The sequence below is a fragment of the Anoplopoma fimbria genome, chromosome 17 (genome assembly GCF_027596085.1).
Source record: "Anoplopoma fimbria isolate UVic2021 breed Golden Eagle Sablefish chromosome 17, Afim_UVic_2022, whole genome shotgun sequence".
Classification (NCBI taxonomy): domain Eukaryota; kingdom Metazoa; phylum Chordata; class Actinopteri; order Perciformes; family Anoplopomatidae; genus Anoplopoma; species Anoplopoma fimbria.
The window spans coordinates 27,726,774-27,743,441 of NC_072465.1; the positions used below are offsets into that span (position 1 = coordinate 27,726,774).

At 41.5% G+C, this 16,668-nt stretch overlaps 1 protein-coding gene across 1 annotated transcript; it reads right to left on the reverse strand.

Moving 5' to 3' along the window:
* Positions 1-1,279: 1,279 nt before the first annotated feature.
* LOC129105602 (potassium voltage-gated channel subfamily KQT member 2) lies at positions 1,280-16,071 on the reverse strand. Its single transcript, XM_054616724.1, has 19 exons — positions 15,939-16,071; positions 13,752-13,902; positions 13,374-13,464; positions 12,208-12,334; positions 11,663-11,838; positions 10,098-10,223; positions 9,894-10,004; positions 9,665-9,760; positions 9,361-9,455; positions 9,197-9,265; positions 8,956-8,985; positions 8,392-8,475; positions 7,766-7,911; positions 4,738-4,846; positions 2,915-3,046; positions 2,469-2,589; positions 2,197-2,338; positions 1,553-2,023; positions 1,280-1,432 (listed from the first exon to the last, which is right to left on the reverse strand). Exons 1-19 carry the CDS (start codon positions 16,069-16,071, stop codon positions 1,308-1,310), a joined length of 2,535 nt encoding a protein of 844 aa, XP_054472699.1. The 3' UTR covers positions 1,280-1,307.
* Between the last annotated feature and the right edge of the window lie 597 nt (positions 16,072-16,668).

Here is a 16,668-nt window from a genome sequence, read left to right on the forward strand (position 1 = left end):
TTTCTATTTTTTGTATAATTCAAAATAGCTTGTCGTCAGTGAGAATGACAACATTATATTTAGACATTAGACTGTAACAATATGCCTATCAAAATAAAAAAAAACGTAGGCCATAGCTAATACCAGGAGTTTGTGAAAATATAACCTATTAGCTTAAGCTCAACGTTTTGCTAAATAGCACGGCAAACCAGTCCGGCGCTTGGAGTGACCTTTTACGAACGCACCCTTAGAAACTGAGCTGATACCTAACTACGTTATTTTGTGGGGTTAAAGGTTACTTTGATAAAATCCTGAATGGAAGCCAAAGCATTGACCATAAATCTGTCTTTTTTGGCGTATTAAAAGTTATTCTGTGGTTCCACCTTGGAACATATTTTGGTTATCTTTGGCCAACAATAACCTGTGTTGGAGAAGATGTGCTTGATTTGCTCAGTCAGAACTCTCTGTAATTGTAAAATTCTCCACAATATGGTTTACGTTATATTTATTCCATTTTCTTTTTATTTATTTTATTATATTTTAAATATTTATTAATATTATTATTTTTTGTCTTTGTCAAGGATATATGCTTTTAAGCTGGGACAACATTCCAAAAATATATTTTTTGTTTAATTTGACCATATGTGTATATTTATTTTCCTGATTTGTTCTGTTTTGTTGTTATTCCTCCATAGAAAGGCGTCTTCAGAACACAAAGCCACGAGTAACGGGCTTGGCAGAACTGTAGAAACTAATATCTCAGCTTTTCAGAGAAAGACACAAAGACAGATAAACTGTAAATAATCAAAATAGATTTACTATAAATGGACTGATGAAAATCAAAGGAAAGATCTTCACCTGAAGAATATCCAAAGACGGAGGGTGATTCTGTGTTTGAGCTCTGGATAAGAAATATAGACAACAAACGAACAAGTCTGTCGCCATGGTGACGTATCCGTTGTTCCCATGATGCTTTGTGTCAGGTTGTTTTTAAAACAAATGGAGGAATAACTTCAAAAGTAACACTGATAATAGTGTTTACATGTTTGTTTAGCATGGAATCAAGCAACCAATCAGGTGCCAGCGTGTCCCAGCATAAGAACCAATGAGATGATAGTGAGAACAAACATTTGCTGTACAGTTTAAAACATTCACGTTAATAAAACCAGCGTGGCACCCGGTGATTCGTGCCGTTCAGAGTTCCCATGATGCTTCACTCTGAGACTCCAGCTGTGTTTAACGTTAACTTTCACTTCACGGTTTCATTGTTTTATTTTTGATTATCACTTTAATTGTTCTGCTGGTTCTGCTCCGGTTTACCTTGGCCTCTACTTGGTTTCGGTCCAGGCCTGGTCCGATTGTGGTGAGGGAGCGCAGAGCTCCGAGTCAGAGTCCGACTCCCCCTCTGCGATGTATGGCCGGACGGTGGCACAGCGGGCGGCACCTCTACCTCCTCCATCTCCTCCTCCACCTCCTCCTCTTCTACCTCCTCCATCTCCTCCTCCTCTTCCTCCTCCTCCTCCTCCTCCTCCTCCTCCTCGCTGATCTCCCAGGTTGGCGGAGGGGTAGAAGCTGTTGTTGAGGAAGTCCAGGTTCTCTCTGGACTGGGAGATGGAGAAGCCGCTGAAGGAGCGCTCCAGCTCCTCGTGGTCAACGGACAGTATGGAAACGGAGGCGTCACTGTCCGGCTTCACCTCCTCCCCTCCTCCTCCTCCTCCTTCTCCTTCTCCTCCTTCTCCTCCTCCCCTCTCTGGTCTCTCTGCCCCCCCTCGTTCTCCGGTGCTGTGCCGGTTCGATCGGTTCCCGCCGTGTCTCTCTCCGGCCGGAGGAGGCGGGAGTCGAACCAGTGACCCGTCGCCCACTGGACTCAGAGTGTTGCCATGGCTGCGGTGGGGAGGGGGCGGGGCCTGCTGGTGGAGCTGGGAGCTGATTGGCTGCCAGGAGGTGGAGGGCGGACAGGTGGGGGCGTTGCAGTTCCTGTGTTCGGTGGAGCTGCTGGAGCGGACCATCTTTGTCACGAAACGACTCTTCTCGATGTGGTCGCCAGGCAACGCCCTGCACAACATGTAAACATCATATTAACAAAACAAAGAGACAACATCAACAAGCAAACATGTAAACAACATGTTATGGTCAACATGTCCTCATGTGTACTGGTTTTTGTGGTAATAGTAGACACTGACTGTGGGATCTTGGAGATGGACTGGCTCTTCTCCAGTTGATCCACTGGACTGTGGTAGGGCGGGGCCGGGTCCGGCTCCTTGGCTCCGAAGTAGGCGTCGGTCTCGGCCTGAGGGATTCCCATTCGCTGGATGTAGATGTTAACCAGGAAGTCCAACTTTCTCTCCATGGACAGGACCTATGAGGGACGAGACCAGCAGAGGAACAAACACATTCAAGACTGAAGCTGCATCCAAAGAAAAAACAGGGCTTTCAGGGCTGATCTGCTGAAAGTCTTTTTGGGCGACAGTCTGGTTGCCGTTGGTTACCTGCTTCTCCACCTTCCCCAACCGCCCCATCATGCTCGGATCCTCGGGAATCTCCTCGTTGGCCGTTTTGGGACGGTCCTTGTCTGTGATTGGTGTCCCTCTGCCGACTATCTGATCCACCCTGCCAATCAGGAGACAGCACGAGGACATTGACCTCACACAGTGACATCACACAGTGACATCACACAGTGACATCACACAGTGACATCACAGTAAACTATTAAACTTCTAGCCTAAAACTGTGAAGGTGAAGTATACTCTAAAGAAAGTACTGGTCTGAAAAAAGATTTTGCATTCGAAAATATGAGCAGATTTCTACCAACGATACCACTTTTTTTCAGTGAATGTGGCTTTTTGCTTTTTTAAAATTGAAACCAAAGTCTGAACTCTATTTAGGAGATGCTGAAGCAACTTAAAATATAAACACAAGGGGTCAGAAGTCTTACCTTGACTGGAGGTTCTTGATGCGGGCGAGCATGTCCAGATGTCCGGCTGAATACTGTTCAATCACATCCATTACATCATAGGGACGAAGACTCTCTTTAAACTTCCTCTTTGACACCATGAAGCGCATGATACTGAGAGGGAGAAAGGGAGAAAACAGGAAGTCAGCTGACGGAGTTTAGGTGGTCTCAGGCACTAACGGTACTGATGAGGTGAATCTAGTCCGATGGCTGTAGATTCATCTCACAGACCTACAGAGTCTTCTGACAATGGATCTGAATCAGGCGGCAACCTCCGGGTCTGAAAAGTGAAGCCAAAGCTGAAGTGTCCTAAAACTTGCATTCTCTCTACTGACCATCAGGGGGCGACTCCTCTGGTTGTATAGAAGTCTATGAGAAAATGACTCTACTTCTCTCTTGATTTATTCCCTCAGTAAACATTGTAAACATGAGTTTATGGTCTCAATCTCTAGTTTCAAGTCTTCTTCAATACAGCATGATGTTCATTTAGTAAATGATGCTCCATTTAGAGTCAAACAGACCATAAAGCAGGGGATGCTTTAGGGCGGGGTTTACTGTGATTGACAGGTCGTTACCACGGTGTTGTCCGATCTGGGAGTTGTCCTTGTCTATCTTACAACTTTAACTTTAATTGAAAGTTCATTTTAACCATTTTGGTCGCCCAAAAATTCAGCTAGCAGTTGTACTTAGCTCCGCCCTCTTGTGTCACTTCTGGTTCTAAAAAGAGAGGATTTGCGACGGCCAAAACTCAAGATGGGGACCGCAAAAGTGCCGAACCCGAGGCTTCAAGGAGGCATTCCACAAATAGTCTATGGTCTGGTCTGGTCTCTGTAGACTAGATTCATCTCAGACCTGGTGGTTGGGTCTGAAGACTCCAGACTCTTTATATACTCACACATAATTAGATTTCATCTGTCAACACCAACTGACCCAGACTGGAAAACAGACCTGGTCCAACTTGGTCCCATCAGTCGTCACAAATCAGATTCATCATCACAGATAAAGTCCTAATGTTTGTCCCCTAATCTAGTCTCCTGCTTCGTCATTTATCCTGGACCAGGACCAGGAGTGATGAAGGTTGGTTTGGAGCTACTGCTTTACAGCTCATCTGTATGAATTAACTTTACAGAACTTTAACTTTAACTAACAAACAGGAGAGGAGCTATAGGAGGAATAAACAACAGTCTAAAGGAAAGACACCAACAACAAAGGATGATATTATTGAAATGAATAATATTGATATTGATATTATTTTAATGAGAAGAATGGGAAGAATGAAAAAGATGAAGATAAAAAGAAGATGAAGGAAGAAGGAAGAAGAAGGAAGAAAGAAGGAGAAAGAAGAAAGAAGAAGAAAGAAGAAGAAGAAGAAGAAGAAGAAGAAAGAAGAAGAAGAAGAAGAAGAAAGAAGAAGAAAGTGTGAAGGAGGAAGAAGAATAAAGAAGAAGAAGAGGAAAGAAGCAAAAAGGAAGTAGAAGAAGAATGAAGAAGAATGAAGAAGAAGAAGAAGAAGAAGAAGAGGAGAGAACATCTCTTTAGTTGCAGACAACAGAAACCAGTGAAACAGAAAACAATGAAGCTAACTGGAGGTCAGACTAACTGCTCTTACCCAACAGCTGATGGTGACCTTTGACCCTGGGGTGAGCACAAATAAAAGAAAATAAATCATAATAATAATGTGAATAAAAAGCAGAATGAGTTCAGTGCATAATAAAAAACAATGACTAAAGCGATGAATGATGAGCAGATAAACTGATAAATAAATGATTTTTTCTGAAGGGGAAATCTTAACCAACAGTTCATACCAGATGGCTCTGATGGTGACCTTTAACCCCGGGGTCAGATCCTGAGGGACGAACTCACAGTGGCAGCTCTTGTTGTCGTCGGCCATGTCTTCTCCTGGCAGGCTGGCGTCTAAAAACAACAACAACAACAACAACAACAACAACAACAACAACAACAACAACAACAACAACAGCACAGGGCCTCATTCTCATTTCTAGATTTTGTGCTTCCTCGTCTCCTCAGTCCTCAGGCTTCCATCTCAGCGCTCCATTTTATAGGAAATCCTAATTCCTAAAAAGCACCTTGAGGAGCTAAGAGCGAGGAAACACCGGTGTATACTTTGAGGAAGGAAGACTTTTCAGCGACCGTGAACAAATAAAAGAGGCGTTAAACACAACTGGAATAATCTCTAACCATAGTGGGACTCTACAAATGTAAACTTTGTTTTCATAAGTTGTAAATCTTTAAGATAAACAAACATTCTGCCCGTTTCAGTTTGTGTATCAACTCGTACGACTTTGTTCTAACTGCATTCCTTAAAGACATTTAATCTTGATATTACTTCGTTTTTATATTGATTATAGAATACATCCAACTCAACTGCTATAATCGAGACATGATGCTTACAAGTGCAAACAGCTGCTTTTGTCATTTTTGTTATCGATGACAACATTCTCTTGCATTTGGTGCTAATATTCTGTATTTCATGTCGTCACATAGACGGACAGGACTTTGTATTTGTATGGTATTTTTCATACAAACATTTGTAGTGTATCAATAATTACATATATATAAAGCCTATAATATATATGTGTTAAATAAAAATGCATGACAAGCGATTATTCTTGTCACATTATGCAACATTGTGAATTAAATTAAAAGTAAAAATATTAAGTTTTCATGAACAATGTAATGTTCATCCGACAGTGATGATAAAATACAGCGGTATGCATCTGTAACACACGTGTCATATTTAGTTGACTTTGCTTAAAAACTGAGGCAGCGTCGTCTCTTTTGTTTGAAGGCTGTGGCCTCGAGGTGTGAGGAGAGGAGGCGAGGAAAGGAATGGAGGATGTACAAACTGGGAAATGAAAAAGCATTCATAAAAACAACCTTTAAATGGAGACGCAGCGGATGATGTGTGAAACATTTATTATGTATGTATTGATCATTAACCTGTACACACACACACACACACACACACACACACACACACACACACACACACACACACACACACACACACACACACACACACACACACACACACACACACACACACACACACACACACACACACACACACACACACACACACACACACCTTGTCCCCTTTAAGTCCAGTGACCTTGCTCTGCACATAACTTAATAAATCCTAATTTGTGGTAATTTTATTGAACTCAATTTTAGGAATAAGCTCCCGACGATTTAAACAAAAATAACAAAAGTCTTTAACTAGAGTTTGACGCTGTGTTAATGTGTGTTAATGTGTGTGTGTTAATGTGTTAAGTGTGTTAATGTGTTAGTGTGTGTTGTGTGTGTTAGTGTGTGTTAGTGTGTGTTAATGTGTTAGTGTGTGTTAATGTTAATGTGTTAGTGTGTGTTAATGTTAATGTGTTAGTGTGTTAATGTGTTAGTGTGTGTTAATGTGTTAATGTGTTAGTGTGTGTGTTAATGTGTTAATGTGTTAGTGTGTGTTAATGTGTTAGTGTGTGTTAATGTGTTAGAGTGTGTTAATGTGTTAGTGTGTTAGAGTGTGTTAGAGTGTGTTAATGTGTTAGTGTGTGTGTGCTGACCTGGGGAGCTCTTCTGTCTGAACTCTTCGTCCTGCATCTCTATCAACACTGCAGGGGAGAGGAGACAAACCTCAGAGGAAGAATCCAGTCTACTCTTCATCGTCATCACCACCACCACCATCTCCACCACCACCCCACCATCTCCACCACCATCTCCACCACCATCACCATCTCCACCACCACCATCACCATCACCATCTCCCCCACCACCCACCACCACCACCATCTCCACCACCATCACCATCCCCATCATCTCCACCAACATCTCCACAACATCTCCACCATCGTCTCCCCCACCAACACCATCACCATCTCCACCATCATCACCATCTTAGAGCTAAATCCAGTGAAACTCTGCGTTGGCTTTCTAGTGTTTCGGGTAACTTTATTTGTTTATGTATCATGTATCATCAATGTGCTTATTTTAAATTGATCTGAAGCGACACCAACATACGCCAGGATGTTATCTTTAAATGTAACGGTTAAGTATAGAAACACGAAGCTCAGGAGGATTATGTTCTTATATAAGACATTAGATTAAAGACAATGAGATGATGACTATACAATGTTTTATATATATTTATACAAATATATATAAATATTGATGAACATGTTGTGTTGATAGTGTGATAGATGCACCCGTCCTATTCTACTTAGTATAACTTAAGTACATGAGAAAACTTTCTCAGGTATCTTTAGCACTTTTCTGGCAGAAAGAATAAACTAAACCATTTTAATCACAATGTGCTGCTTCTAGGTAGCTGAGAATATGAAAAAACCTACAGAACAATGAAATTCAAATATTTCTCTTTTGCTCATGGGTGGATGAGTAAGAAATGAAATGTCGTGAAAATATCTGTAAACTACAAAAAAAATACTTAATAAGTACGGTGCGCCAATAATATCCACATGGGCCTTTAAAAGTCTGGAAGAATAACTCACGTACCAAAGAAAAGGTAAAGTTCATCACAACAGAGGAGCTCATTCAGAGCCTTGTTTCAGAAAGTATGTCATTAAAACTCTTTAATGAGGGAAACTCAGAGTTTTCTGAGTTTATTTGAGAAAGAGCGGTAACTTAAACTCTGGGTTCGTTACCGTGGCAACTAACCTGCTCACTGGTAGGTTTTTATTTAACAAACCCTGAGTTTCAGGTCCTCTGAGTTTTGGTTTCTCATGTTCTCCTGTACCAGTGGATGTTTTATCTCCACCTGTAGGAGTTGTGATGTTCAGGCAGATGTTCTGACCCTCTTACCTTCAGAGTTCTGGCGGGAGGCGGCTCCTCGGATCCTGAAGGCCTGTCTGGTTCTGCTGCGTTCTCCGAAGCTCCAGCTCTTTGGAACCTTGCTGGGACTCTCCTCCGGATTGGGCGTGCTGGGGGACCGTCTCAGGGCCTGGACGCTCCCAATTCCTCCAGGACCCCCGGGTACTCCAGGACCAGCGCCAGGAGTACCACCCGGGCCACTTGTGGGAACCGCTAGAGGTAGGAAGTAGGGAAGGAAAGAAGGAAGACAAGAATGGGACCAGAATCATTTTGTTTATTTGTTTCCTGGTTAATGTCGGTCCAGCAGTCTGCAGGTTCTCATTTAAACCAGTTCCTACTGATACCTGTGACACAAACAAGCTCATGCTGTCTGGTTAAATGCATGATAAACAGGTTATCCAGTTATTTACTGGGAATAAGAACCTGCATAGTGTTAAATCTCAACAGATCAAACTAAACCCAGTTCATTCAGTGAGAAAAGGCCCAAAAATGACTTCAGAAAAACAACAGATATGAGTCCACGTTCTTTATGTGTCTTCATCAAACCTTCAGTACTCATCAGAGAACCTATTGGGACATTTTTGTGACTTAAAAAGAAGGACTTTGATTCTAAAAACCCACCGTTCTGAGGAGAACCTTTCCCTTTGGTTCCTGAACTCCGGGGAGACGAGAAGACCCACTCCTTCAGACTGACCTTCTGACTGCAGGGACAGGAGACAAAGGGTTTAGCATCTAAAAAAGTTGTATAGACGTCTATGAGAAAATGACTCTACTCCTCTCTTGATTTATTCCCTCAGTAAACATTGTAAACATGAGTTTATGGTCTCAATCTCTAGTTTCAAGTCTTCTTCAATACAGCATGATGTTCATTTAGTAAATGATGCTCCATTTAGAGTCAAACAGACCATAAAGCAGGGTATCTTCCTGTCTGCATGAACATTTTTAATCTCACAGTGTACAACTCACTGGCCACGACATGAAGCTAACAATAAATATAAACCCTGAACGCCGGACAGTTTGTCCAGAGACAAGTCCAATAAAGTTCTTTAGTTTAACCACAACATGTAAAAATACTCCGAAAACTGCAAATTCAACACAATTACAAATGAGTCCCTCTTTAGTGGGTAGTAACTGTTATATTAACTGGTATTGACTGTTTAGAGCAAGAACTGGACACTTACCTGGGAGACGGTTCAGGCTGGACATCCTTCCTGCAGACAGACAGACAGACAGACAGACAGACAGACAGACAGACAGACAGACAGACAGACAGACAGACAGTTTATATTAACCATTGAATCATGAAGAATTGTATGATAACCCTGACTTTATTGAATGTTAAACAATTCAACAATATTAGACATTTCTTTCTGCTGTTTACTGCAGTACTTGTAGTAGTTTGTGTACTGAAACATTTCAGACCTGAACGAGAGTCCTGATTTGTTCTTGAGGTTCCTCAATAAATCCAACTGATTGAGGGGAGGGATCAACCTGGACACACACACAGAATAATTAACGATGTGTTGTCCTTAATTAACAGACTATTTACATAATGATTCCCTTTAGGTGGACAGGTGGACTCTCACCTGTACATGGGGACGGAGACAGTCCTCTCGTAATAATCCCAGGTTGAATTCAGATCAGTTCGGCTCAGATTTGTGGCGTAAACCCTCCACGCCGCCTGCAGACGACAGAGATGAGATGATTGTTTCCACGGAAACAGCTACAAACCAGATGCTGACAAAGCAGGACGGAAACCTGCCGACTTTAACATCACTTGCTCTGGTCAAGGATTTTTAAATCCAGATTTATGGACGTTTATTCTGGACGGATATCGGTAAAAGCTTCATGTCTGAGTTGTGAAGGAGAACAATCAGAGTGTTGGTTCACCTGGATGAGACCGGCTGCTGGGTTCCGTCTCTTCTCAAAGTGTTTCTGTCGGTGCTGCTCCTGAACCTTCAGAGCAAAGCCTGAACCCAGGATCCCCTGAGAGACAGACAGACAGACAGACAGACAGACAGACAGACAGACAGACAGACAGACAGACAGACAGACAGACAGACAGACAGGTGAGCGGTGATGAACCAGGTAAACTCAAATAAACATTAGAGGGACTCACAGCGGGCAGAGCAAAGAAGGAAACTCCGATCAGAGTGAAGGTTGCAGCCAGCAGACGTCCGTTCCAGGTGATGGGGAACTTGTCTCCGTAGCCGATGGTTGTCAAGGTGATCTGACAGAGACGGACACGGACCAATCAGATTGTTTCATCACTTAGGACAAGTGAGATATATATATAATTTTATATTAGTGTATGTTGTCTCACCAGTCCCCACCAGAGGGCGTCTGCATACGTCTCAAACTGTTCGTTGTCCTCTTTTTCAGCCAAATAAACGAGGAAACTGGCCAGAATGAGACACAGGAAGCCGATATACCATGCAGTGATCAACTCCTGCAGAGAGAGACAGGAGAGTACAGTGAGACAGAGAGACATCATGATACAGTGAGACAGAGAGAGAGACATCATGATACAGTGAGACAGAGAGAGAGAGACATCATGATACAGTGAGACAGAGAGAGAGACATCATGATACAGTGAGACAGAGAGAGAGACATCATGATACAGTGAGACAGAGAGAGAGACATCATGATACAGTGAGACAGAGAGAGAGAGACATCATGATACAGTGAGAGACAGTGAGACAGTGAGACAGAGAGAGAGACATCATGATACAGTGAGACAGAGAGAGAGAGACATCATGATACAGTGAGACAGAGAGAGAGACATCATCAGTGAGATACAGTGAGACATGATACAGTGAGAGAGAGAGACATCATGATACAGTGAGACAGAGAGAGAGACATCATGATACAGTGAGACAGTGAGACAGAGAGAGAGACATCATGATACAGTGAGACAGAGAGAGAGAGACATCATGATACAGTGAGACAGAGAGAGAGAGACATCATGATACAGTGAGACAGAGAGAGAGACATCATGATACAGTGAGAGAGAGAGAGACATCATGATACAGTGAGACAGAGAGAGAGACATCATGATACAGTGAGACAGAGAGAGAGAGACATCATGATACAGTGAGACAGAGAGAGAGACATCATGATACAGTGAGACAGAGAGAGAGACATCAGATACAGTGAGAGATCATGATACAGTGAGACAGAGAGAGAGAGAGAGACAGTTAGACATTATGATACAGTGAGACAGAGAGAGACATCAGAATACAGTGAGACAGAGAGAGAGACATCATGATACAGTGAGACATGATACAGTGAGAGAGAGACATCATGATACAGTGAGACAGAGAGACATCATGATACAGTGAGACAGAGAGAGAGACATCATGATACAGTGAGACAGAGAGAGAGAGACATCATGATACAGTGAGACAGAGAGACATCATGATACAGTGAGACAGAGAGAGAGAGACATCATGATACAGTGAGACAGAGAGAGAACAAAGGGTCACAGAGTTCAAACAACACAAGTCATCAGTAGCTCTGATCGATTCGTTCCAGGATCAATGGAAACGAACAGATGTCAAGCTCCCCGTCAGCAAGACGATACCAATTAACCAATACTGCTGACACCAGAGTGAAAGCAGTTGAAACGTCAGATAAAGTGGAGTTACAGTTCTTCTGTCATCAACATTAAGACTATTTTAACTATTGATTAATTAAAATGTCATTTTTTTAAGCTAAAATGCCAAATCCAAGCTTCCCATTCTGACTTATATCTCAGTGGATCTTTTGGGATATTTAAATATTTGTGGACAAAACAAGACATAAAAATAAACGAAAAGAAACTAATCTGCAGATTGATCAAGAATGAAAACAATCGTTACGATACAGGAGGGTATTTTCCCAGGGTACCTTGCTGTGGGCGTAGACCACCGACCCCAGCAGTTTCCAGGTTCCTCCCCGTCGGTCCATCCTGATCATCCTCAGAATCTGAAGGAAACGAAGCGACCTGATGGCTGAAGTGGCGAAGACGTTCCCCTGAGTCCCTGCAGCCAACACTGAGATGGAGGCTATCAACACCATGACGTCTGCAGAGAGACAGACAGACAGAGAGACAGACAGACAGAGAGACAGACAGATGACAGGTGATTATACTGTCTCACATCATTCAACCGTTTTCCTAGAACCCTGAAGGTAAATGAAGTGTTGTTAAAGCCATCAGACTCACCTGTATCAGGGTAAAGTGTTGTTAAAATCTAAGAGTAAAGGAAGTGTTGTTAACATCTGAAGGTAAATGAAGTGTTGTTAAAATCTGAAGGTAAATGAAGTGTTTTTTTAATCTGAAGGTAAATGAAGTGTTGTTGAAGTCTGAGGGTTTGGTAACTTGGCGACTTTGATTAAAAGAGTCGGTAATGCTCGGCTGTTTTTATTTCCCCGTTTGAAGTAAACAGACTCACCGATGACGCAGAAAGGTTTCCTGGCGAATTTGAGTCGTCCTCTCCATCCTCTGTAGCGACAGCAGCATCCTGCAGCCCAGATCCTCACCATGTACTCCACCCCGAACACCACAATGGTCACTACTTCCTGTTGCACAACGACACACTCAGTAATTAGATTTTTCCACATTAATATACAAATACAAAGTACTTTGTGGCCGTTTGTGTTGCGCTGCAATCGGGCTGCTCTTCTCTATCCTCTCATCTGTCTGCCGTTCACCCTTCAGCGCAATGCATGATGGTATATATTGCAAGTTTAGTGACCATAGACTGTATATAAGAAGTGGACTTTGTCATTGTGACGTCTCCCGTTGGTTAGTTGACTGCCGTTTTGAAGACTTGAGTTTGGCAATTTCGCCGTCGCCATGTTGTTCTTATCGCAACCAATAAACATAGTTTACCATATTTGGAATGTGGAGGAGTAAAGTAGAGTCTCTGGTAGAGACCTGTCAATCACAATAAGCCCCGCCCTAAAGCATACCCTGCTTTATGGTCTATTTGACTCTAAATGGAGCATCATTTACTAAATGAACATCATGCTGTATTGAAGAAGACTTGAAACTAGAGATTGAGACCATAAACTCATGTTTACAATGTTTACTGAGGGAATAAATCAAGAGAGAAGTAGAGTCATTTTCTATACAAACATTAGTACATATCAGTTGTACACTACTTTTAATGATGCATTGTGGGATACTTTGAGTCCAGTCTATAGAGTATAATAATTTTCAGCTTAGACAGCATTACAAACTGTAGAACTCACTACGTTGAGGGCTCGGTGGTGAGACACAGCTCAACTAATCATTATTTATTAATCTGCTTATTATTTTTTCCATTAAAAGATTTATCATTCAGTCTATAAAACATCATAAAAGAGCCAATCACAACAGACTGTGTGCAGTTCAAATGAATAATAATCACAACGAGCTGACTGGTGTAAAAATCAAACATACACAGATAGTCATCCTGATTTAAACTGACTAAAAATAACATCAAACTAAAACTCAGAAGGACACAAGTTCCTCAAAATATCTCAGTGACATATTAACAGAATTCATATTCAGTTGATCCTCAGATCAGCGTTATTGTCTCTCTGATCAGAAGATGAATGATGTGTGTATTTTTACCAGAATGTAGAGAGCGTCCTCTGAAGACTTCTCGTACTCTCTGATGGTGGAGAACACGGACAGAACCAGACAGGAGAACACCAGCACGAACCTGAACAGAGAACACACACATTAAACACAAACACACACACATTAAACACACTGAGTGTTCCTGCTTCAATATAATGTCTCTGATCTCAGATCTGTATTACAGGGGGGAAGATTGAGACTGTGACACCTGATCTGAGATCAAGCTGATCCTGAGAGTTTCTTTTAATTGATATATCAAGTTAATATCGTTTTTTTACTTCACCGCTAGTATCTATGTGTATAAATATATCTATACATACATATCTTTATATATATTTGTAGACAGACAGGTGTGAGACAGGTATTTACACATAGGCGTGGTAGATGAAGGCCCATCCCCGAGGTCTCTCGAGGACGTTGTACAGGAAGTTCTGCAGTCGTCTGTAGAGGGCGTTTCGCTTCGGAGGTTTCTTTACTCCAGAGACGCTGCTGCGCTGCCGCCGAGGCCCCTCCTCACCACCTGAACATGGGTTTAGATATTCAGTCATTCACACTTATATTAAACATACTGACACTTACTGACACCTTTTTTCCACACACTGGCTCAGGTAATCTCTACATTCATACAGCTCCACGGTGACAACCCACTTTCTGAATGGCTCCGGTTCCTGAAACTAATCTCCCATTCATTCACTCTATTGATGCAAATCAAACCAAAAAAGTTTAATGCATGAAACTAAGCCATTAAACCATAAAACTCTTGATTCACATTTAAAATAAATTGCCAAACAGAAACAAGGCAAAGGTGCAAGACTGTGTACAGAGTGAATGAACTACACATCCCATCAACCATTTTAAATGGCAAGGTACAACAGACATGGTTTATTTCTCACCTGAAATGTTTTCATAAACATATTTTGTTTAAACGTAAATTAATTATTATTCATTAATTAACTTTCAGAAAGCTCACCTCATTGTAGGTATTATTGTAATGGCTTTAATTGGTTAGCTCTGTCTTCCCCATCTTTATATTTATTTTAATATTCTATTTTATTTTATTTATGTTGGATCTGTTTTAATTTCTGGAGCAGATGGTGACTGTCAATGTGTTTGCTTGCTTAAAAAAAACAAGAAGAAAAGTGATGAAAGCAATTAATCAATTATCAAAGTAGTTGTCAATTTTCTGTCAAACAACTAATAAATGAGCTGTTTTCGCTTTATTTGTATTATTTTTTATTTTTCTTATTACCAAAAAATCACATAAAAACAACCCAAAATTAGTGTTAGGCCTTCTCAATACTTTGACTTCTCTACTATTTCACTTCAACTACTTTCAGCTCGTTGAACACTTTCAACCCCGTGGCACAGGTGTGTCACAGGGTTCTACCTGGACGATTATCTGTAATCTAAGATAAAGAGATGGATGAAATGCATTGTATTGGCTGCAGATTTCTGCAAAATGTGCAATTATAATAATGAACTCCGACTTATACTGACAGTTCATTTAAAACATCAGTTCAAGTAGTTGAAGTGTTATAGCTGGTGTGTAGTGGCTGAAAGCAGTTGAAATTACAAATTGTTAAAATGAAACAGATAATTTACACATTAACTAACACCTGATCAAGGGTTCAATCTTCATTCAAACTCTTTAAACTGAAGTGTCAATGCTTAACGTGACACTTCAGCTGCTTTCAGTGCTTGTTTACATTCATGTTCATTTGGATCCTAACATCTTCACAGATAATATTGATATGCTTAAGTGAAATAATAAATTATACTAATAGACGCCAGCCAATACACATGACAGTCATTGGTCCAAATCTGCAGATCGTTTCCATCTGATTCTCATGAGCAGAAAAAACTGATCCGGTTTACTGATGATCTGAGAGCACAAACACACATGCACAAACACAAATACACAACACACAAGCTGCTGATTCATGTGCATTAATTGACGGTCCCTGTTAATTAATGCACATGAACCAGCAGCTTGTGTGTCAGTTAGAGTAAAACTGTGTCAGTTAGAGTAAAACATCAGTTAGAGTAGTTGAAGTGTTGAAGCTGGTGTGTAGTGGCTGAAAACAGTTGAAATGACAAATTGTAAAAGATTAAACAGATCATTTACACATTAACTAACACCTGATCAAGGGTTCAATCTTCATTCAAGCTCTTTAAACTGAACTGTCAATGCTTAAAGTGATAATGTTAATTTGGATCCTAACATTTTCATAGATAATATCGATATGCTTAAGTGAAATAATAAATTATAATAATAATAAACGCCAGCCAATACACATGACAGTCACAAATCTGCAGATTGTTTCCATCTGATTCTCATCAGCAGAAAAAACTGATCCGGTTTACTGATGATCTGAGTGCACAAACACAAATACACACATGCACAAACACAAATACACACAAATACACACTAACACAACACACAAGCTGCTGGTGCATGTGCATTAATTAACAGTCCCCTTTAATTAATGCACATGAACCAGCATTGATGATTGAAATGATTAAAGCAGCTTTTGTTGTGTGTTTGGGGTGTTTTACCTGCTATGAGCAGAGCTCCATCCCTGCTGGACTCGGTCCCCCCGGCCTCCAGACCCACGAAGCCCACCTTCAGCTTCTTCTGGTCGGCCTGCGCTCCGGGGAACACCCCGCCGTTCCGGGATTTCTGCACCATGGCGGAGGGACCAGCACCGACCTGCAGCTCTACAGCCAGCCCGCCGACAGAGCGCCGAGGACGGCCACGCCAGGCGGGAGCATCGCTGGATGAGGAGGAAAAAATAGAGAGGATGGGAGGAGAGAGGAAAGGAGGAGAATAACACCCGCAGAGACGGGAAAGCAGCAGATTGGCTGATCAGCAGATTTATTTTTTTTTATTTTTTTTCCCACCCCCTCACCGACTTCCCTCACAAAAAGGAAGTGGCATGACGTCACTGAGGTTATTGATCAGCTCACTGATTAAATAAAAAAAAAAAATCAGATCATCAGTCATTTAAAAGAAACAGAGCAGGGAGGAAGATCATCATCTCTGCCCATCACCACGGTAACTGGATGTTCTGGATGCGGTAACCGTGACAACGGGAGGAGAGGCAGGAGGAGATAATAAGAAACAGGAGGATGAGGAGGAGGCTGTAATTGGCTTAATCAAATGTATGGCAGATATATGTTCAGTTTTCTTAACGTGTGACTTGGGGCTGTTTGTATTTTAAAGCCCCTTTGAATAGAATTGATGACATCACACCAGAGGACCAATCAGACTGTGAGATATGCTGAC